General features: G+C 37.2%; 1 protein-coding gene across 3 annotated transcripts in view; it reads right to left on the bottom strand.

Moving 5' to 3' along the window:
• The window catches only part of ZNF346 (zinc finger protein 346), a 110,983-nt gene that overhangs the window by 61,429 nt on the left and 24,639 nt on the right, over positions 1-24,915 (bottom strand). For all 3 annotated transcript variants that reach the window (XM_053717053.1, XM_053717052.1, XM_053717054.1), the window contains 2 exons: positions 14,923-15,070; positions 14,556-14,816 (listed from right to left, as the gene is read on the bottom strand). In XM_053717053.1, the coding sequence (XP_053573028.1) occupies positions 14,556-14,816; positions 14,923-15,070 (409 nt within the window). The remainder of the gene's footprint in view (positions 1-14,555; positions 14,817-14,922; positions 15,071-24,915) is intronic.

The following is a 24,915-nucleotide window of genomic DNA, read 5'->3' as shown; positions in this document are numbered from 1 at the left end:
AAGGTATTACCCTTGTAGGGGGATCATCAGAAGCTTAGACGATAGATCCGCAGACCAGGAAATCAACCATAAGGCTCTGCGGGCCAGTACGGCAAAACTCGAAATCTTTGCTTCCAGCTTAATAACCTGAAGGGAAGCATCCGTAATAAATGAATTGGCCAACTTAAAGAGTCTTGATCCTATCTTGGATCTCTTCATGGGGAGTGTCTGAAAAGAGAGTCAGATAATGCATCAAACCAGTATGCCGCCGCGCTGGTGACGGTAGCAATACACACCGCAGGCTGCCATTTTAAATCCTGGTGTACATACATCTTTTTAAGTATCCCCTCCAACGTCTTATCCATAGAATTCTTAAAGGAACAGCTATCCTCTATGGGAATAGTAGTTCTCTTGGCCAAAGTGGAAATTGCCCCTTCTACCTTGGGGACCGTCTGCCAAGACTCCTTGATAGAGTCAGCTATTGGAAACATTTTCTTAAAAATTGGGGATGGAGAAAAGGGTATCCCAGGTCTCTCCCATTCCCTAGCAATAATCTCTGTAGCTTGTTCTGGTACCGGGAAAACATCCACCATCAAAGTACTTGTTTAGCTAGTTTTACTAGATTTCTTAGGATTGACTATGACAGTAGTGTCTGAGTCGTCCAAGGTAGCCAAAACCTCCTTGAAGGGACAGTTTAGGCCAAAATAAACTTTCATGATTCAGATAGAGCATGTAATTTTAAACAATTTTCCAATTTACTTTTATCACCAATTTTGCTTTGTTCTCTTGGTATTCTTAGTTGAAAGCTTAACCTAGGAGGTTCATATGCTAATTTCTTAGACCTTGAAGCCCACATCTTTCAGATTGCATTTTAACAGTTTTTCACCACTAGAGGGTGTTAGTTCACATATTTCATATAGATAACTGTGCTCATGAAGTAATCTGGGAGCAGGCACAGATTGGCTAGACTGCAAGTCTGCAAACTGCCCCTTTTTTCAGTTCTTTTGACAGAGGCTTAGATACAAGATTATCACAGAAGTTAAAAGTATATTATTATAACTGTGTTATGCAAAACTGGGAAATGGGTAATAAAGGGATTATCTATCTTTTAAAACAATAAAAATTCTGGTGTAGACTGTCCCTTTAAGTAACAAACGGAGGTGTTCCAGCTTGAATCTGAAAGATACGACCTCCGCATCAGCAGCAGTAATTACACCGAGTCTGAGATTTTGCCCTCAGATGCCACCAAAGTTTCTTCCTCCTCAGATTTCTGGGAAGGAAAATTCAAAATAGTCACGACTGAGAAACCTTACTCACCGATTCCTTAAATTTCCTCTTAAGCTTTCCCTGCAGCATGGGAAAAGCATTCAGCGCAAAAAAAAAAAACAAAAAAAAAAAATAGCACTTACCTCTATGTAATCTGCCAGGCAGCAGGGCAGCTCACTAGGTTTGAGAGGCGTTCTCCCTCACATGGACCTGTGGACAAAAGGCAAAGACGGAGTAATCTTAGGGCAAGTTAGGGCATCAAGTTGGGAGGTGCAGTGAGGATTATACCCCTCAAGTTCCCAAATCTTTAAAAGCCACGACCTGCTCTACTGAAGAGACTGACATGGGCTATGGCTACACCCCAGGAAAAAGCAGAACAAACTTGCACTGCTGAAAAAAAATTAAATCTTGAAGAATCTTCCAGACACCTAAACTTTACCACCTCCTTGTTCTTAACACAGACAACGAGAATGACTGGGTTTGGAGGGAAGGGAGGTGATATTTAACAGCTTTGCTGTGGTGCTCTTTGCCTCCTCCTGCTGGGCAGGAGTGATATTCCCAATAGTAATTAGAGATGATCTGTGGACTCACTGTGTTATTAGAAAGAAATATATTAAAATAAAAATATATTTAAGTGGCCTTCCAATTACCAAAAAGCAATGCCAAAGCCATTTATGTCTGCTTTTTTGGAACAAAGGGGATCAGAGAGAAGCATTTACAACCATTTGTGCCATAATTGCACAAGCTGTTTGTAAAGAATTTCAGTGAGAAACCTAAAATTGTGAAAAAGTTAAGGATTATTTTATTTGATCTCATTTGGCGGTAAAACGATTATTTTATTATTAGCAGTTATTTGTAGAGCGCCAAGAGATTCCGCAGCGCTAAATGATGGCATGAAATGTACCAAAATGGGCCTAGATCAATACTTTGGGTTGTCTACTATAAAAATATATACATGTGAAGGGTTATTCAGGGATTCTTGACAGCTATCAGTGTTACAATGTAACTATCGCCAAAAAAAAAAAAAAAAATGGTTTGGAAATAGTAAAGTGCTACTTGTACTTATTGCCCTATAATGTGCAAAAAAAAGATAACATTTAAACACTGGGTATTTCTGACCTCAGGACAAAATTTAGAAACTATTTAGCATGGGAGTTTTTTGGTGGTTGTAGATGTGCAACAGATTTTGGTGGTATTTTATATTTTTAATAGTAAATTATAAGATATGATGAAAATTATATTTTTATAAAGTCCATTTATTGGCGAGAAAAACAGTATATAATGTGTGGGTACAGTAAACGAGTAAGAGGAAAATTACAGCTTAACACAAACACCGCAGAAATGTAAAAATAGCCCTGGTCCCCAACGGTAAGAAAATTTAAAAATGGTATGGTCACTAAGGGGTTAAGGGACATAATCATGAAAGAAATCTTTTGGGTTTCAGAAAAAGCATAAAATTTTCAGATTTAAAGTGAATGTAAACTTTGAGGTATGTGTGCCCGGTTTTTGAAAATCCTATTAAAAACAGGGGCACTTTCATTCATCAAAGTTTACATTTTAGCCGTTTTGTTAAAACACTTACCTTTTCTTCTTGCAAAGCAGGAGCAGCACTTCCGCCACCCGTCGCTAGTGTTTTCATAGGTCAGAAATGAGGACGGGGGTGGGGGGGGAAATGTGGGTGAGCACTGCTCCGGCTTTGCAAAAAGAAAAGGTTCATTCACATTAAGATTTACTTCTATTATCAAATTTGCTGAATTCTCTTTGTATCCTTTTTTGAAGGAGAGAAATCCTCTACTGGGGCCTAGCTAAAAAAATTAGGTGCGACCGTGACAAGCAGCTAGCTCACAGTAGTGCATTGCTTCTGAGCCTACCTATGTATATGCTTTTCAATAATGGATAACTAGAAAGAGCATGCAATTTTTAAAAAAAATTATCTTCTCTTATCTGAATGATGAAAGCTTAAAAGGGACATATGACAGTATGAACTAAAAGTTTCTAAATATATAATGCAGTCAAAGCTTACCTGCAAAAAGGTTTCTATTTTAACCCTCATTAACCCCTTTAATTCAGGCAGTTTTGTTTGCAGCAAGCTCCCCCAGGCATTTGCATATATGGAAGGTGCTATCCAGGCCATAGCTAATTTAGAAAGCACTTGTGCACATGCACCCGACTAAAGAAGTGCACAGTATAATGCCGAAGCTTTCACACAGCATGTAACATTATCCCCATGGAAACTAGCAAGCAACAAACAATAGCAGTACCTGTCTCTCCTCAACCAACCCCCTTGCTTGCATAAGTAATTATCCTCACATGCACATTTTGTTATATGATAGCAAAAGGTTTGGAGTAGGGCACTGATAAGGGCGGTGGAGCAAGCTTCACTTAGAAACACTAAAGTGTAAGTAATTTTGCAAATTTTTTAGAAATTATTTAAAATACCTATAAGCTTCCCCCCCCCCCACACTTTCTTACCCCAGTTGACCCTTTTATAATATGCACATAACTCAAAATGTTTTATGGCACTTTAATTTTGACTTAACTGTCCCTTTAACGCCGTTGCTCCCCTGCAAATCTATGTACACAGAATCAACCCATACTCTATTTCAAGAAGCTAACTGAATAGAAGATTGTTTGGAGTGCAATATATCTGCACAAGGACCTAAGCATGACAAGGGAGGGGGGCAAGCATTAAAAAATACATGTAATCTTTTGTTTTAGTTAAATAAAACAATTTAAAATTGTTATTAAGGTAATGGTTATTTTTCTTTAGTTAAAAAGGGACAGTAAAGTCCTAATTAGATTTATATATGATTTATATAGAACATAGAATTTTAAAGAACTTTCCAATTTACTTCTATTTAGTTTGCTTTCTTCTCGTTATCCTTTGAAGACATGTTTATCTAGGAAAGCACAAGAGCAGCTAGAACTTAAAGGGACACTGAACCCAAATTTTTTCTTTCGTGATTTAGACAGAGCATGCAATTTTAAGCACTTTTCTAGTTTACTCCTATTGTCTTATTTTTCTTCATTCTCTTGCTATTTTTATTTGAAAAAAGAAGGCATCTAAGTTTTTTTTGGTTAAGGAATCTGGACAGCACTTTTTTTAATTGGTGGATGAATTAATCCACCAATCAGCAAGAACAACCCAGGTTGTTCACCAAAAATGGACTGGCATCTAAACTTACATTCTTGCATTTCAAATAAAGATACCAATAGAATGAAGAGAATTAAGAAAATTTGATAATAGGAGTAAATTAGAAAGTTGCTGAAAAAATTGCGTGCTCTATCTGAATCATGAAAGAAAAAAATGTGGGTTCAGTGTCCCTTTAAGTTCTAGCTGCCCATATATATACTGATTGTCACTGGCACACCTATGTGTTCAGTTAGAAACCAGTAGTGCATTGCTGCTTCAACAAATGATACTAGGAGAATGAAGCTAATTTGATAATAGAAGTAAACTGGAAAGTTGTTTAAAATTGTATGTTCTATCTAAATCATGAAAGAAAATATTTGGGTTTCAAGTTCCTTTGGGGTGGCGGAGCCTACTGGTAAAGCTAGCAGACGTACTTGAGGTGAGCGCCTGCTAATAAAAAAAAATATATATATATATATAAAAGAAAACGATCAAACACCTTACTAGGTGTGACCCTAAGAACAAGGTGAACCAAAAGGTAGAGTAACCTAGGGGCTGAGCGGGAGACTAGGAGAAAACTTCCTGCTGAACTGGCAACCCTGACCCGTAACATGCGGCCTGTGCCGGACCTCATGGTGGAGTTCAACCCCTACAGTGATCCGCAGATCAGCAATACAGACCGAGGGTTCAGCGGCAATCTCCCGCATGTGAGCGGGTCAAGTGGCGCTCCAAGTGGCGTAGATCTGGGCCTTAGAGATACCCCAAGTAGTAAACATGCACAAACCGCAACAACCACATATTCACGGTATAATTATAACTATACCCAAAAATATCAGCAGTTTGATACAAGGTCAAGACACAACAGGGAGACACAAAGCTATTCTTCAGGAGACCATCTCATGCCACAAAACAGAGTCTATCCTGGTGTCTCTTCTGATCTAGAGAGCCAATATGTAGATGCAAGGAGGGGGATAAAATGGGTACCCATTTAACATCATGAAATGAGCAAATGCACACTTTCAACCTCACCCTACCTCTAGTATGAATTAGCGCACCAACACTACCCACGTATACACCTCGTCTCATCTGCCTTGCTAGGGCCCAGAGGGTAGTGGACATCTCAGATACCTGTCACAAGTTGACACCTTAACAGAAGAAGACACACTACACTTTGAACACGCCTGTAAACACACAAAAGAGGGCTCACTACAACCAGCAGTAAGAGGCTGAGGAGATATTACTACTAAAGATATGGCTACTACCCTAGTGGTAAAGGGTGATAAATCTGCAAAATATCGACTGCAACGCCTTTTTTTAAATATATGGAGACTGAAGAAGAATCAGATCAGGACTCTCTGCAAAAACTAGAGGATAACACCCCTCTTACAAAAGCGGACATGCAGACTTTGGTTTCCAAAAAGGACATTGCTGACAATTTCAAGAAATTATGGGAGAAAATAGATTCAATCCACACCTCAGTGACCTCCAGTCTGTCTGAAATCAAGTCTTAGCCTTTAGAGCCCTAAAGGCTAAGACAAAAAATGGTCTTCCCCCACGAGATGTGGTAATAAAACGAACATTCCCAGATAAGGAGAAGATACTCCAAGCTTCCAGGAAAAACCCCACCTTCAAATTCCAGGGGAACGTGATTCAGTTCTACCAAGATCTGAGCCTGCGGACCCTGCAGCGAAGGAGTACGATGAGACCCCTGACTGCAATACTGAGGAAACAACAAATTCAATATAAATGAGGATTCCTCTTTGCCTTATTCATTAAAAAAAAAGACTCTAAGACTATCAGCATCAAGGAGCCAGAGGATATATCGGAAGTATGTAAAGTCTTGGGTCCGGAAGTCCCAGTTCTCCCTGACCCTCCCCCACTACATAGGATTACCACTGCACAGTCTCTGACTCGGACGAAATGGCAGAAAGTTAACTGCAAGAGGCAGAAGACAAAGGAGACCAGGGAAGGTGAACTTTAATAATCTTTCCATCCATCAGTGAGATACAGAAGTAGAAGGTTTAAGATCCACAGTTGCACCCAAGAGGTGCGAAGAGAAGGTGGCGTTAAAAAAAGTTGAGTGACCTGCTCCAGGTTTTTTCTAGGTTCTTCCTGAACTTTTGAGTAACTCATAAATTAATGTTTTCAATAATTGCCTTAGTATTTATCATGATGGGGTTGTAACACAGACTATCACAATACAGATAGTATTATGAGGCGGGTGCCCACCCCCCACTTTGTAAGGTTGAAAAATAAGTATTCGACCTTTGAAATGTTATTTGTTCTATTATGGTTGTCTTAATGTTAGGGACCAGTTATATGTATGTTTAATGATGACTTGTTTTGTATCCCCAATCTTCTCTTTCCCTCTCAGTGAGTCCATCATGATGCAAATCCACACAGACACATCCTGCTGAGGCATCCGATCAGGGGTAAGATTACCTATCAGAGGGCATTTAGCCCCAAAACTGCCACACACAGAACAGTAGAACAGGATAGTGAATCTAAACATGTCTACTAGAATAAAGCTGATATCCCATAATGTTAGGGGGCTAAACACAGGCACTAAGCATAGGATTGTAATGAATCAGTACAGAACTTTAAACACCAATATACTGTTCCTACAGAAAACCCACCTTCTCAAAGAAACAATACCGAGATATTGGGCGAAACAATTTAATACGCACTACCATGCAACGGCATCTACCAAGGGGGGTTTCAATATTAATTCACTCCTCTGTCGGATTCTCCCCCGACAGCACTATGGTGGACCCGGAAGGAAGATACCTGATAGTGAGGGGGCGCATACTAGACTCAGAAGTAACCCTGTGCAATATATATGCCCCCAACGAAAATCAATACATTCTTTATGCATATTTCCCACCTATTGACACAGTGGTAGCAAACCAAAATTATTTTAGCGGGGGACTTTAATATTACTATGGTCTCAGTTAAACCAAATAATAATAGACCCCTAACAAGAACCCCCGACAATATCATTGTCTAATCTATTCAGGCATACACTATATGGTACGACGACGGACACTACATTCTACTCTGCGGCACACAATTCCTATATCAGGTTAGATTATATATATTTTTTGCAGCATAAATATAAATCAATATTATTGCGAGATGTTAATCCCAATTTTAATTTGAACTATGTAAGTATATTTAGCAGATAGAAGTATATTTGTTTTTGCAGCTCAAATATAAGACAATATTATTGTGAGATGTTTATCACAATCTTATTAGAAGCTATGTAAGTATATTTGGCAGACAGAAGCATATACAAATATGCCATGAAAGAGTGGACTTAAAGGGACACTGAACCCAAATTTTTTCTTTGAGATTTATATAGAACATGAAATTTTAAACAACTTTCTAATTTACTCCTATTACCACATTTTCTTTATTCTCTTGGTATCTTTATTTCAAATGCAAGAATGTAAGTTTATATGCCGGCCCATTTTTGGTGAACAACCTGAGTTGTCCTTGCTAAATTCATCCACCAATAAAAGAAGTGCTTCCAGAGTTCTGAACCAAGAAAAAAAGCTTAGATGCCTTCTTTTTTCAAAAGAACGAAGACAAATTGATAATAGGGCCAAATTAGAAAGTTGCTTAAAATTGCATGCTCTATCTGAATCACGAAAGAAAAAATCTGGGTTCAGTGTCCCTTTAAGTGGTTGGATGTGCACCAATACTTTTTGTCGTTTTGTAAATGTTTTGGTCACTTTGGTAGCACTCCCACAATACGTGTGTTAAGATTAAACAGTCCTTTTGTGGTGTGCTTAACCAAAAAAAAAAAAACCTGTTGTATCTTTTGAATAGGGAGTTGACCAAATCCCTCCCCTTTGGTTAATGCACGCCACCCAGCCCAGGTGTGTTCAAGATAATGTAATTGTGATATACTAAATAAGCTAGAAAGCTTCACACTGTGTAGACATGACTTGCTGCAGTGTGCAAACTGGTTAGTGTTAGGACCAGTCTAATATGGGACACCTTGTAAGTGGTGACTGGCTTAGCAGAATATGATCATATTGTGTGACCAAGATCCCATTTCATTTAAAGGCATTTTTTACAGGCAAAAAATTTTTTGCAGCTCAAATATAAGCCAATATTATTGCGAGATGTTTACCCCAATCTTATTAGAAGCTATGCAAGTATATTTGGCAGACAGAAGCATATACAAATATGCCATGAAAAAGTGGACTTAAGTGGTAGGATGTGCACCAATACTTTGTTGTTTTGGTCACTTTGGTAGCACTCCTACAATATGTGTGTTAAGATTAAACAGTCCTTTTGTGGTGTGCTGAACCAAAAAAAAAAAACCTTTGTTGTATCTAGATTTTATATACACACACGTCAGGTATTTCAACCACTATTACACAGTTCAAGTATACATACGTGTGTGTGATCAGACCATTCTATAATTTCACTGGACTTGGAAGGGTTGAGAGATACACAAAGAAGTAGGACCTGGAACTATGACCCTACACTTAAAAAATACGCAGGTACATGATGCTATACTTGCTCATTAATGGAATACTGGACGATCAACACAGACTTCACGTCAAACCCGATATGTAAATGGGCTGCACACAAAGCCAAAATAAGAGCAGCAGGATTTATATAGAACTACACAAGGAAATAGACATATTAGAGAGATAACATAAACGGACAAAAACAAAACACAGTGACAACACATACTTAATAAGATCAGAACACGCTGACAATTCTTAACTCACAAGCGGCAAGGGTGGTTCATAGACTTAAAGGGACACTCAATCAAAATTAAACTTTCATTATTCAGATAGAGCATGCCATTTTGAACTTTCCAATTTACTTCCATTAACAAAATGTTTGATTCACCAGCTCCTACTGAGCATGTGCAAGAATAATTGTGTATGCATTTGTGAATGGCTGTCACATGGTACAGTGGGCGTGGAAAAAGACAGAACTTAAAATGGTCAGAAAAAAAATAAATAAACCTACTACTCATTTGAGGTTCAGACTAAGTGCTATTGCATTGTCTTATCTTGCATTTGTTGATTATGCAAATCTACTGTGTTGACTGGTCCTTTAAATTACAATATTTTGTCTATGCGAACAAACAAGACAAATATATGGCGCATAAAATCAGAGAGAGATGCAGAGCATCAGCAATTCCCTTCATAGAGACAGAGCAGGGACATTTGACCTCCCACCCGCAAGAAATAGTTGACACCTTTGCAACCTTTCACAGTAAATTGTACGACGGGAAAAAGGTGATACATGATAGAGACAGAAACCCTGACTGCGGACTTCGAGGATTGCCGTTAGCTAACAAAAGAGCAAAGATTCTCTCAATGCCCCGATATCCAATCTGGAGATCCAAGGGGCTATTAGAGACCTTAAAACGGGTAAAGGAGCAGACCCCGATGGTTTCACAAGGGAATACTATAAATTAGTTAGAAACACATTAGTTCCCCACTTGACCAAATTTTGCAATTTTATACTGGAAGGCAACGCCACCCCCCCCCAGACTTGCTGCATGCTAAGATTGTAGTAATCCCTAAGCCCGAGAAAGATCATAGAAAATGTCAAAATATCGCCCGATTTAATTGATTAACCAAGATTTAAAACTTTACCAAAATTCTAGCTAACCGCCTTAAATCAATTATGCCAAGTTTGGTCCACCCTGATCGGGGGGGGGGGTGACTTCAGGGGGCTACATATGTGAATACAGCCTTGCATAGAGTGGGATTTGAAGGCTCATTCACGACAGCCTTACAGGCAATTTACTCACTACCTGAAACTCAGGTGACTTCAGGGGGCTACAAATCCAATATTTTCCCTATACTTAACGGCACTAGGCAGGGCTGTCCCCTATCACCGTTACTGTTCGTCCTTTGTATTGAGCCATTAGCGGCCAAAAATAGAATACAGCCAGACATCTCAGGAGTTAAAATAGCCAAGTCAGAGTATAAATTAGCCCTCTTTGCGGACGACATTTTGTCAACCATCACCAAGCCGCTTATATCCCTCCCCAACTTATATGCGCTGTTGAAAAATTTCTCTGCTATTTCAGGATATAGGTTAAATACGGACAAGTGCGAAGTTCTTCCCATTGCCACCCCCCACCATTCCCAAAAAATCTTGGAATTAAATTTTGATTTTAAAATGGGTGAAGCACTCGCGCCTAGGTACTTGGGAATAAATCTTCCGGCGCAAACACAGCTCTATAAGTATAATTATGCCCCACTCTTCAGCCAAATTAGAAAAGATCTCTTAAAATTGAGAAAATATAGTTTTTCCTGGCTGGGGAGACTGGCAATGGTAAAAATGAATATTCTCCCACGTATTTTTATATCTTTTTAGAGCATTGCCCATCAAGATTATAAAGCCAGATATAGAAAACCTTATTCCGGAATACTTCCTACTAACACCAATCAGATACCTCCTGACGACTCCTGCATGCAAATTAAAAAATGGGAAAATAAGGGGCTATATAGGGTGGCAGATATTGCGGAAAATGGGAAACTTATTTAATTCTCCCAGCTACAGACAAAATTACAGCCGAACAAGCTACACTGGTACTTTTACCTCCAACTAGGATCCTCCCTGCAGGCATTTTAAAAAAAAAAATCCCAGAGTCTGACGTCCACAATTTTGGAGTGGTGACTGGTGTGGCAGTAGCCCCTCTAGAACTAAACATTCCATATCCAGAATCTACTTAGCTCTACAATCCCCCCCCTCCCCCGATTAGAACCAAATCTTCCTTAATGCTAGCATGGGAAAAAGAGCTCAACATAGTTAGAGAGGTACAGGAGTGGGAGGTACTGCAGACTTAGATGAAAACATTATGAAGACTGTATTTAGATGGTATTTGACCCCAGTGAGAACCTCCCACATGTATCCATACGGGAACAATTTATGCTATAGGGGTTGTGGGGAAATAGGCTCCTACATACATATGTGGTGGGAATGTGAGGAGGTACAAGGAATATGGAGACGGCTATCTGTTTCATTGGTCAATTACCTGATGAGGACTTTGCTCTCACTATACAACAGGCTTTACTACATGTATATATAAATAAGTTCCACAGACACCTCAAAACCTTTATTAGAATCTTCTGCACGGTCACGAGGACCTGCATCGCAAAGTATTGGAAAGTAGGAACCCCACCATGGCCAGAGATAACAAAATTCAGTACACCTATACTATGTATGAGTCTGCAGTTGACATAATAAACAATAGAGATTTGTTCAACAAGATTTGTTACTACTGGAAAAGTAAAGCAGCATAGTTTAAGGGAATATTGTATGAATAACACTATGGATAGCGCATCATGATTGATTGTAAGGTAGAAATACGTTAACCAAACAAATGGATGTCACAGACTTTTGGAATACTACCCCCCCCCCTATTGGCATATACAAAGTATTGTTATCAAGCAGTCACAGCACCATCCCTTCCTCAGACAGGGACACAAAAGAAAACAGTGTAAGCTTACACCGGTTGCCTGAAGGGGTGTTAGCAGAGATAAACTGGCAGGAGGCAAGAGAAGCTTCCCTGCGATATCCAGAGGCTAACCAAAACTCTAAGAAAATTACTGCAGTCTTTTCTTGCAGTAAACAATTAAAGAACATAAAATCCAATTTTTTTAGAGCACTTTCTCTGCCTACCTCCTAATAGAAAAGGCAAAGAATTACAGGAGAGGTAGAGAAATTGGGAGGGATACTTGCTGCTATGGCTGGGGTGTCTTTGCCTACTCCTTGTGGCCAGGTGTTGAATTTCCAAACAGTAAATAATGAATTTGTGGACTCTCACTGCCATTAGAAGAAATAATGTTGTTAAAAGATTATATAATAAATTTAAGAGGTGTAAGAGATTGCAAGAATCATCAAGAAAAATACTTCTTTGTTGGGACTGACATGCCCTGTTCCCGAGAGAGAAATGGTAGTTTTTGCAACATGATGCTACAGGCAAACAAGATCTCTACTTTACCGCCTGCAATCTTGATAAAATTATCCCATAAAGGGACAGTCTACACCAGAATTTGTATTGTTTTAAAAGATAGATAATCCCTGTATTACCCATTCCCTAGTTTTGCATAACCAACAGTTATAATATACTTTTAACCTCTGTGATAATCTTGTATCTAAGCCTCAGCAAACTGCCCCTTTATTTCAGTTCTTTTGACAGACTTGCAGTCTAGCCAATCAGTGCCTGCTCCCAGATAACTTCACGTGCACAAGCAGTGTTATCTATATGAAATACGTGAACTAACACCCTCTAGTGGTGAAAAACTGTTAAAATGCATTCTGAAAAGAGGTGGCCTTCAAGGTCTAAGAAATTAGCATATGAAACTCCTAGGTTAAGCTTTCAACTAAGAATACCAAGAGAACAAAGCAAAATTGGTGATAAAAGTAAATTGGAAAATTGTTTAAAATTACATGCCCTATTTGAATCATGAAAGTTTATTTTGGCCTAGACTGTCCCTTTAAAAGAAAGGTAAGAGGAAGAAGGAGAAAATTAACAAAGAAAAAGGGAGGAGGTTATGGCATGATGCTAAAAGATTTTGGAGAAAAAAGGAAAAAGTTGTAATTCAAGAACAGGCATACTGTAAAGAAATACAGTATGATGAGAATATGGTGAGAGAACTAAAAAACTGAAAATTAGCCTTTCATACAGAGAATGCAATTTTAAACAACTTTAAAAGGGACAGTCTACAATAGAATTGTTATTGTTTTAAAAGATAGATAATCCCTTTATTACCAATTCCCTAGTTTATATTAAAGGGACACTGTACTCAAAAAAAAAAATATTTCGTGATTCACATAGAGCATGCATTTTTAAGCAACTTTCTAATTTACTCCTTTTATCAAATTTTCTTAATTCTCTTGGCATGTTTATTTGAAAAGCAAGAATGTAAGTTTAGATGCCGGCCCATTTTTGGTGAACAACCTGGGTTGTCCTTGCTGATTGGTCAGCACCAATAAACAAGTGCTGTCCATGGTACTGAAGCAAACATTTGTTGGCTCCTTAGCCGAGATGTCCCTTTAATATACTTTCTACCTCTGTGATTACCTTGTATTTAACCTTTTAACGCCGTTATGCCGTTCTATTCCGTCATAATTACACTGGGCTTTAAAGCCGTTATGACGGAATAGAACGATATAACAAACGGCTGTCCTGAAGCCTTCTGTGCTTCTAGGACTTGATCGCGGTCTGGAGGGCATTCCTAGAGTTGTAGGGACGCCCCCCAGATGCAATCCAATAATTGAAATCTCGCGATCATATGCACGATCGCGTAGTTTCAATTTGTCTACATCGGAACAGGTATTCCGATGTAGGCAATTTCACCCTGTCACTAAAGGGTTAAGGACCTTCTTCCAGCCCCCTGATCACATGATTGTGACTGTTTATTATCTATTGTCTTGCATTTAGCATTGTTTTGTGCTAAATTGTAAATAACCCCCTGTGTCTGAACACAGTGTTATCTATATGGCCCACGTGTACTTTCTGTCTCTGTGTTGAAAAGAGATTTAAAAAGCCTGTGATAAGAGGCAGCCCTCAAAGGCTTAGAAATTAGCAGATGAGCATACCTAGGTTTAGTTTAAACTAAGAATACCAAGAGAAAACAAGCAAATTTGATAAAAGTAAATTGGAAAGCTTATTCAAATTACAAGGGACTAGACTGTCCCTTTAAAATTCACTGACATTATCAAATTTGCTGTTTCCTCTTTGTATCCTTTGTTCAAATGCATACCTAGGTAGTCCCAGAATCAGCAAAGCACTACTGGTAGCTAGATGCCGATTGGCAACTGCACATATATGCCTCCTGTTATGGATTCAACAGATGTGTTCAGCTAGCTCACAATGTATTAATACTCCAACAAAAGATACCAAGGAAACAAAACAAATTTGAGAACATAAGTTGGTTAGTTGCACTTTTATTTTTATTTTTTAAAGATAGAAATGTATTCCCCTTTAAAAATACAGATGTGATTGTGATGATGTAAACCTATTAAACATGAGACAGTTTATATTGTTCCAAATAAATGTTTTTTTCCCCCTTTTCTTTTTTTAAACTAACTTCACAAGATCTTAAAAATTCAGTGTATCAAATAAATGTTTCCAATAGAAACAAAAAATACATTCAAAAAGCCAACTGAGGGGAGATAAACTTACCTAATGGAGAATCTGCGTTTTTCTTCTTAGCAGGACGTGGAGTATTTCCAGCACTACTATATACGGATATCAATTTATTTTTGGTCTCCTGTTTCTTATGTCTCTTGCCCGCATAATGCTGTAGTGCCATTTGAGGGTTGGTGAAAGAAACACTACAGATCTTGCAATACTTCTCGGGGTCAGACTTATCCACCACCCTTTCTTCAGTTTTAGCAGCTGCTGGCGTGATCTTCTTTGCCACTGGTGCATCTACATGAATCACTTTATATTAAACAAAACATAAAAATTTAAGTACTGCCATAGCATATACATAAAAAAAAAAACCTATGAAAAATAATCTCTCAACAGGAAAATAGATCAAAATTACCATCTGATGCACCTCCCTGTTCCTTCATCTTCAAACTCTTAGAGTGTTTTTTCCCTTCATAATGGGACATAGCAACAACTGGTGAAGAAAAGGCCATATTGCAGAGGGTACAGTACTTGTTTTTGTCCTCTTCTCCATCAGTGCTTTCCTGTACACACAGATAGTATTAATATTTAGTAAATTATCAATAGGGTGGATGCATTTAATAAGAAAAAAAAGTATATAAGATTATAATTGTTTTATGGATGCATATTAAAATATATATAAATAAAAAGTGATGCTGCAAACATCTGTAGTGCTATATGTCCATCTACATATACACGTTTGCAAAAGAAGGAGCCGTGTCTTCACAATTCTTATAAATATTTGGAATGACTACAGTAGAGAAGTATGTGAAGGTGTGTGTAAAAAATATATACACGAAAAAAATTTTTTTATATATATATATATATATATATATATATATATATATATATATATATATATATATATATATATATATATATATATATATATATATATATATATATATATATATATATATATGTGTAACAAAAGCTTGTACTCACTGGACTTTTTTCAAACACCAAAATATTCTTTAATGTGAAGTTTCGGACACAAAGTATCCCCTTCCTCCAAAACGTCACATTAAAGAATATGTTGGTGTTTGAAAAAAGTCCAGTGAGTGCAAGCTTTTGTTACTATTATCTATTAGCACCCTGGCGGATGAAATTTGAAGTGAGAGTGCTCATCCTGGAATATATATATATATATATATATATATATATATATATATATATATATATATATATATATATATATATATATATATATATATATATATATATATATAAAAAATACCATCCAATGTACTGTGTTACCCTCCTGTAGGATATCTGCCTGGGTGCAAGCATGCAATGAATAATCCTGGACAAATGGATGCACTCTCAGGTCTTTTAGTGAAAAAGTAAATACTCTTTAATGGAACGTTTTCGGGGACTTCCTCCCCATCATCAGCATAAACATGTAGTGCATTAAACAAACTTATATACAAAATAAAGTCATTAAATAAATTCAAATACCTATGTGATTGAGTGTACTTCTCAGTGAAGTGGCGCCAAACAGTGTATGTGTGGGACGCATATCCTGCGTTCCATTGTGTGAACCGGAAGTGGTTAAAGTGGTTCTATGTCCGGTTATCATAATTATAAAAATAAAGTAGAACATAAATATAATGTCATATGACATAATTTGTTAAATATAGTAGTGTACATAAGTGGTCCGTTATATATGTTGCTGCATATTCAATAGTGTCACTCTTTGTGCGCAGCTTATATTTACATATGGGAACTTCCCTTTATCCTTATCTCTTGTGTGCCCGTGTGGAGTATTTTTGGTACATTTACCTATTATTCTTTATTGTACTTAACCCTGCTTAATTTAGGATAAGTCTCACCCGATCGTTTTTAAACCTTCTCAGGGGACCCCCGACTTATACTGGTTGGCATGGTGACCGGTTGTTGTGCCGGATCTACTTAGGCGGATGGTTCTATTTGCCCCGCTTATAATATTACTTGGTTATTTGAATAGGTCTAATAACCTAAAACTAATGAATTTATATTGGCATATTATGCTTGTGCAGTGAATGTATCCTCCTCATGTCCTGGAGCCCATATGATGACTATTTACTGTGCCAACCTGTTGTTAAGGGCTACCATTATCAGGGATAAAGAGGGGGTATAACAAATATTCTCTAATATTGTATAGGTTTCTTGTCCGTTGTCCCTGTTACAACTTAATGTTTTACTTAGGTATCTATATGGCCAAGTTTTATATATAAAGAAAAAATACAATGAAAGTTAAAGTTAAAATTGGAATTTTAAAACATGAATTAGTTAGAGCAACCCTGGTGTTGTTGCTTCTATGTACACTAAGTGTTAATGTTATGTATATTGGTTTTGGTACTGTTCTATTTGTTCTAGATTATAGCTATCCTTTCTTTTCATCCATACCCCTTGTAGATAGGTTGTTAGTTCTAACTTTCTTAGCATTTGTTGAACAAACTGTTAGTTCCATATTTAAGTGTATGGAATAATTCTAGCACATTGCTAAGTAAGAATTTCCTTCAGAGTTTAAGTTTTGAATGGAGTGTTGTATAGTAGTCCCAGTTTAGTGACCCTGTAAAATGTCCATTCACAACCTGTCCTGCATGGTGCTTAGAGTGGTATTTTCTTCAACATGGGGGTTATTTCCATCCCCTAATGGTTTATCAGTGCATGGTTCACAGCTATGTGGCTCTATGGTATCCTGTGGTTAATTTCCTGTATCTTGTATGGTAGAGTTGGCATCTGGATCTAGTATCGTTGAATATTAGTCTTTAAGATTGCTCGGTAGTTTAAGGTTGCTCCATAATTTAAGTGTACAAGAGTGAATATGGGCTATTGGCTAAGGGGGACTGAGTACTGTTGATTAGAGGTGATCACCTCCGTGCCCCCCGCCCAAAACAGGTTGTGTACCCTGCACTGAATAGTCTACCTCTAGAGGGGCCTGACTTCCAATGCATCGCCACATTATACTCAAGGTCCTCTCACCGTGCCCCAGTATGTATCTCTACTTAAATGAGCGCCTTAAAGTCTGGTGGAGAGTTAAGTCCTCCTGGGGCTATAGTGCCCAGTCTATACATCCACTCTGCCTCTCTTCTTAGCAGGGCCTTGTTCTGGTCACCCCCCCTGTCCAGGGGGGGGACATGGTCAATCAGGATGTACCTGATGGTAGATACTTGATGTCCCTTTCTTGCGCAGTGCCTGGCCACTGGTTGGTCCGAATCTCCTTGGTCCAGTGCCTGTCGTATGGCCCGTCTGTGGTTTGCCATCCTTTCGCGGAGTGTTCCGCTCGTTTTACCCACATAAAACCGGGCACATGGGCAGAATAAAAGGTATACTACAAATGCAGTGTTACAGGATATTGAGTGTTTGATCTTAAACACTTTGTTTGTATGCGGATGGTGAAAGGTCTTTGTTGCCATAAGGCCATTGCATGTTGTGCACCCCAGGCATCGGTATGAGCCTTTGATGTTAGTGTGAGTTGTATCCATGTAGTTAGGTTTAGGGTCTGTACCTACTAGGATATCCCTGAGATTAGTGCCCCTCCGGTATGCTACCATCGGTGTCAGGTTGTGCGTAAAGGTCAGTTTGAACTACTGGCCAGTGTTCTCTTAATATTCTGCCAGCCATGGTGGTATTTGGTGACATAATTATATTTATGTTATACTTTATTTTTATAATTATGATAACCGGACATAGAACCACTTTAACCACTTCCGGTTCACACAATGGAACGCCGCATCATCATCATATGTAATATGTATATGTACTTAATGTATTTAAGTTATATAACACTTTTTTAGTATTCTAACAATATGTTGTGACCTTAATTTAAAATATGCTGTCACCTAAAGGGTTAAAGCACGTAAATGCAGTGTACAAACTACACCAATTGCAGATGGGTTGTTGCTTTAAATAGCATACACCTGTAGTCTGCATTTTATGTCTAAGACTACGGTCTGAGTGACCAAAACCGGTCAGACTTTCTTTTTATTGCTTTTTCACCCTTTGTTTTTTTCTTATGGAGTCTGCCTTTTTTAATAGTTACTAATAAATTTACTATTTTAAATTCACATTATATCTGAGAGACTTTGGACAGTCGCGGATGCTTGGAACTTCTTTGGGATTTCTTTTTTACATATTCTATGTGGAGTACTGGGACTCCATTCCTATCATTCAGTTCCGGATCTAGCATCACAGCAAAGCGATAGAGAGAGAGAGCCGTGACCACGTTGAATCTTCTGGAGGCGGGACCAATGGTGAGCACACACAGAGAGGAGCCGTGCAGCGTTCGTGCGTAGGAGAAGAGGAATGATTAGTCTACAACTAACGGAGCGTTAGAACACAAGCCGGATTCAACGAGTGAGTGAATAAACTTATTAACCAGCCAACTGATGCCATCACAATACAATAAGGAGAGTGACAGGTGATATACATGTTTTGCATGCTATAAACTTTGGGTCTAATACCGGAGCTACGCGATTGATGTTTAACATCATTTTGGCTATTTACCCTACCAGTATCTTCTCTGGTTAACAGACTCAGTTAAAGATATATGCAAGCATGTACCAGCATTGTGGTTATTTTGCTTCCAATTCCAATCCCACCGGTTGCCTGGTTAACTTAGGGGGGGGGAGTCAGTGGAAGCACTATTTGCAAGCTGCCTGGGGTGCTGTTAAATGCTTATGAGTAATCAATAGGCCTCCCAAAAAGTCACCTGGTTGACTTGGGTTTAGGGCTTTTCTTTTGAATATACAGGTTAACCCCTTCCTGGACTAATTCAGGACTGTCTCTTTGTTTATCTTTTCTACATATATGTATTGAAATTGAGATCACTACATCTGATTCAAAGGACAGTTGCTTGCTTGCCTTTCTAACCTTCTAACCATCTACCACTTGCATTTCTAATTGCACTATTTGCACGGATAACAACTCATTCAAAATGACTGCTACCTGCATGCTTTTCTCCCTCCTAGGAGGTTGTTTCATCTAAGCTATTAATCAATATAAGCTAATGACCAACAAATATATTTATATTTATTTATGAGTGACTTAATACTATCCTGCATGATTGCTGCAAGTTGCTATAAGTAACAGCTCCTAGCTCTCTTTGGGCCTCAAACAACACCATACTATGATATGTCTGTTCTGATTGTTTCTTTCCCTGGACTGGTTGTTGTTTATAAGAGCTCCAGTTTTGCCTGGTTCACAATATTTATTAAGGCCTCTCTCTCAGACTGTTTGTATGTTTTTTAATATTATCATTTTTTCTATACATTGGTATAACGCTCTTGGATATATATGGAAGAAATGGCAGGGACTGACTCCTTTTTTTCTTTGAATATTACTGATGATGATGATTTAAATCTTCTTGAGATCAAAGATGTATTTGAACAAGATGTCCCCAATACACAACTGGGAGATTATTTCTATGATATGGAATCCCTTAAAAGAAAAGAACAAAAACTTAAATGGGACAAATGGATCTTATCTAAATATATAGCTATGAAGATGATACCTAGGGGATTGCAGATAAACAAATTCCCCACATATGATATACAAGATGCAAGTTTTGTTGAAAAATGGAATCAGGTTTTAACTGATTGCTCTTTGAAATTAATTGCATTGCTTGTAGAATATAAGGATATGCTTTTAAATTAAGTTAAACAGAAAATTGTTCTTTTACAGGTTGATATGAACAAATATAAAGAGTATGATGTTTATCCTCAGTATGATAAGATACTTAGAAATACAATAGAGGAATCAAGGAAATTGATCATACAGATAAAACATTCCAAATTTATCCGTGACCAAAAAGACTACACTAAAGGTACTGTATACATCTGGCGACGTCGCCAGAGGAGTCGGACATGGTCTAACTCTACAGTTAGAGATGGTCAATTTCCTGATCCCAATGAGATGCATAACCAAGATAATCATAGTATTAATAGGTTATCAGCTACTAAAACCCAGAAAAAGGTTGCCTTCTCTGACTCAGAGCTCGAATTGACTGATGAAAACAGATTTGCTTCAAGCTTTGACTGCTTTTTCGGGCTCTGAGGGAGAGGAAGTGACCTTGAGCCATCCTTTGGACACCCAAGCTTTAGAAGACGAGGTAGTAACTAAAGGCATTCTGAAGGATTATCGTAATACAGGAACTATTCCAAAAAGAGGTAGACCAAGAGGGAGAGGTAGAAGTCGATCCCATCACTATAGGGAAGTTAACCCCAGAGAGATCAACACTACTGAATCTGACACTCAGGTTTTTCACTGGGCCCCGAGGGGACCCAGGGGTGGGGGGAGAGGGGCCACACAGAGAAATTCATTGCCCCTGATGGAACAACAACAACAGAGATACCCAGTGAGGGAGAATCGGAGGGCGCAAAGACATCAGTACCAATAAATAACAGTTATCAACCTCTCCTCATACACACTATCTGACACTGAAAAAAGAGTTTTGGGTTATGGATTAGGCTTTGTGCCTTCACATAACTTTGATCTCTTTCAGACCATCTTAGATGTTAATAGACTGGTGAGAGATTTAACTCTTAGAAAACATTTTGCAGATACAGATACTATGACACCTACATGTACAGCAGAGATACTTAATACACCTGACTATGACAAGATGTGCTTTACAGATATATGTGCTCTCACTAATCTTGAGGATCTATCTATACAAGGAGAAAATTCTAATACCCAGATATGTGGCAAAATAAAACATACGCTGAAGTCTCGCTCAAACTTTTATCCTTTACAGACAAGAGGTAAGAGCCTAGAGGTTTTTCATAAAAGAGTAGTGGAAGATCTTACCCTTCTTTCAAAATCTCAGACTGGTAAGGCTTCGAACTTGTCAATGAGAGAAAGAGAAGCTATTGTCACTCTCCAGAACAACCCGCACATAGTTATCCGCCAGTCGGATAAAGGTGGTAGTTTGGTTGTTCTGGATAAGAGTACATATTTTGATGAAGCACTCAGACAGTTGGGCGATTCTGAAGCATATCAACTACTTCCCAGAAATCCCACCGCAAACTATAAAGATCTTCTTGAGGATCTATTGGATGATAGTTTGGAGATGGGCATAATTGATCAGCAGACACTTGACTGCCTCACAGTGGATAGTCCGGTGATGCCCATCTTCCAAAGGTCCATAAAAGCCTGACAAATGTACAAGGTAGGCCCATAGTGGCCGGAATAGGTTCCCTTTTGGAGCCACTTTCCAAATGGGTAGATGACTATCTCCAACCTTTAGTCTCTTGTCTACCTAGTTATATACGTGACACTGCACATGCGCTATCAAAATTTTAGACCACACTTTGGGAACCACAATTCAGTTGGCTTACCATAGATGTGGTCTCATATGCAACAATACCCCATGAGTTTGGTATTAAGGCGGTTTCTTTCTTTTTGGAACAACATACGAATATTTCACAGGAACACAGAAACTTTTTGATTCGAGCTATTGAATTCCTGTTGCAACATAATTTTTTCATGTTCAACGATGGTTATCTCCAGAGACGTGGAACCGCAATGGGGGCTAAATTTGCCCCCTCCTATGCCAACCTCTTTATGGGGTGGTGGGAGCGGTTCCACGTCTATGGAGATAGCAACATCTCATCTTCAATAGTGAAATACATGCGTTTCATTGATGACCTGTTGATTATTTGGTCTTCAGGTCATTCTCAGGCACAGGCATTTGTAGAACATCTTAACACGAATAAGATGGAACAAGAAATCCATCAACTACCTTGATGTTACATTGACATTTGATCAATGTTCCAAAAAGATAAACTCTACTCTTTTTAGAAAACCGATCTCGGGCAATACCCTGTTACACGCTCGCAGTAGTCATCCTGGGCATGTGTTTAAGGGTATTGCCAAAGGTCAATTTATGCAAGCTAGACGAAACTGTACTCGTTTTGAAGATTTTCAGGGAGAGTGTCAAAGCCTTAGTGAAAGATTTGCAGACAGACAGTACTCTAAAAAATTGGTCAAAAGATCCTATATTGAAGTTAGCCAAATGGACAGGAAGGATTTGTTTACACATAAGACAAAGACATTGACTAACAGCACTGACGCAAAGACAAAACCAACATTGGTTACTACATACTCCAATCAATATTACCAAGCGTGTAATATAATAAGAAAGAATTTGCCAATTCTAAGAGGGGACACAAGACTGCGCGGCGTCATTAAAGATGGATGTAACTTTGTTTACAAAAAGAATCTGACGCTGGGCAATCTTTTAGCCCCTAGTATCCTTAAGAAGGAAAAAAGAAATCATTCTTGGCTACACTTCAATGGTACCTACAAATGTGGAAAAAGGTCGTGCAAATCTTGTGACCACATATGTGTATCCAACACCTTCACTTCAGCTACAACTATGGAAGTTTTTGAAACAAAAGGGTGTGTTAAGTGTGGTAACAAATATGTGGTGTACCTGATAGAATGCACCCAGTGTGGCTGCCAATATGTAGGTAGAACCACTAGGGAAGTGGGGACTAGGATAAAAGAGCATCTTTCATATGTTAATCAAGAGAGAGCAGTTTCAGCTCTATCTAAACATTTTTTTGGAGGTACATCATGGAAATTTGAGCACCTTTAGGTGGAAGGCTATCGAGCAAATTTTAACTCCCCCAAGAGGTGGCAACAAACTTCACATCTTATCCAGACAGGAGATCTACTGGATCCATAAACTCGGTAGCCTGTTACCTACAGGATTTAACTCAGAGTTTGACATTATTAATTACTGGCATAGGTAGTATATTATATAGGAAACTCTGGGTATGTTCAAATGATGTAAGGGAGTTGAAATCTAAAATTTATTATTCACTAAATAGGCTTATATCAGTAATACGGCTGTAAATTTTAGGATATTAATGATTTTTATCATACAGGTATTAAATATTAAAAATAACAGTCTGGCATATGTTTTAAATTCCATCAAGTGTTAAGCTAGAAATTATGTGTGTTAAATTATAATTATTATATTATCTTGGTGCCACTGTTTAGTTTGAGACCTATTTAATTATTTTAACATCTATATCCTAAGAGATAGGCATGTTAATATCTATTTATGTGCCATACCGTGTTGTGTCACCATTTCTATTAGTCTCAAACAAATTAATGGCTAATGTTATCATTATCTCCTGTAGCAGTTAGGTTTAAACCTATCTTTGCTATCTGCTGCTATTAATATGCCTTATTTATACTAAATAATCTGCAGCATTGCTAGCCCCTGTTTGAGTAATTACATCTTTATCCCTTTCATTTAAGACTAACAAATTTTCAGATATATTTCCTCAATAATTGATTTTACTATGCATGTACCAACTATAAAGTATTACGTTTTTCTTGCTATTATCATCACCATCACATGTAATATGTATATGTACTTAATGTATTTAAGTTATATAACACTTTTTTAGTATTCTAACAATATGTTGTGACCTTAATTTAAAATATGCTGTCACCTAAAGGGTTAAAGCACGTAAGTGCAGTGTACAAACTACACCAATTGCAGATGGGTTGTTGCTTTAAATAGCATACACCTGTAGTTTGCATTTTATGTCCAAGACTACGGTCTGAGTGACCGAAACCGGACAGACTTTCTTTTTATTGCTTTTTCACCCTTTGTTTTTTTCTTATGGAGTCTGCCTTTTTTAATAGTTACTAATAAATTTACTATTTTAAATTCACATTATATCTGAGAGACTTTGAACTTTTATCATAATACTTTCTACAGTCGTGGATGCTTGGAACTATATATATATATATATATATATATATATATATATATATATATATATATATATATATATATATATATATCTCTATATATAAAAATATATCTATATATATATATATGAATATATATCTATATATATATATATGAATATATATCTATATATATATGAATATATATCTATATATGAATATATATATATATATATATACATACATATATGAATATACATATATGAATATACATATATGAATATACATATATGAATATATCTCTATCTATCTCTATCTATATAAGAATATCTATATCTATATAAATATATATAAATATATAAAAGAATATCTATATAAATATATAAAAGAATATCTATATAAATATATAAAAGAATATCTATATAAATATATAAAAGAATATCTATATAAATATATAAAAGAATATCTATATAAATATATAAAAGAATATCTATATAAATATATAAAAGAATATCTATATAAATATATAAAAGAATATCTATATAAATATATAAAAGAATATCTATATAAATATATAAAAGAATATCTATATAAATATATAAAAGAATATCTATATAAATATATAAAAGAATATCTATATAAATATATAAAAGAATATCTATATAAATATATA

The sequence above is a fragment of the Bombina bombina genome, chromosome 6 (assembly GCF_027579735.1).
Source record: "Bombina bombina isolate aBomBom1 chromosome 6, aBomBom1.pri, whole genome shotgun sequence".
Lineage (NCBI taxonomy): Eukaryota > Metazoa > Chordata > Amphibia > Anura > Bombinatoridae > Bombina > Bombina bombina.
Note: the sequence above shows the minus strand (reverse complement) of the source record. Positions and strands in the feature narration are given on the sequence as shown.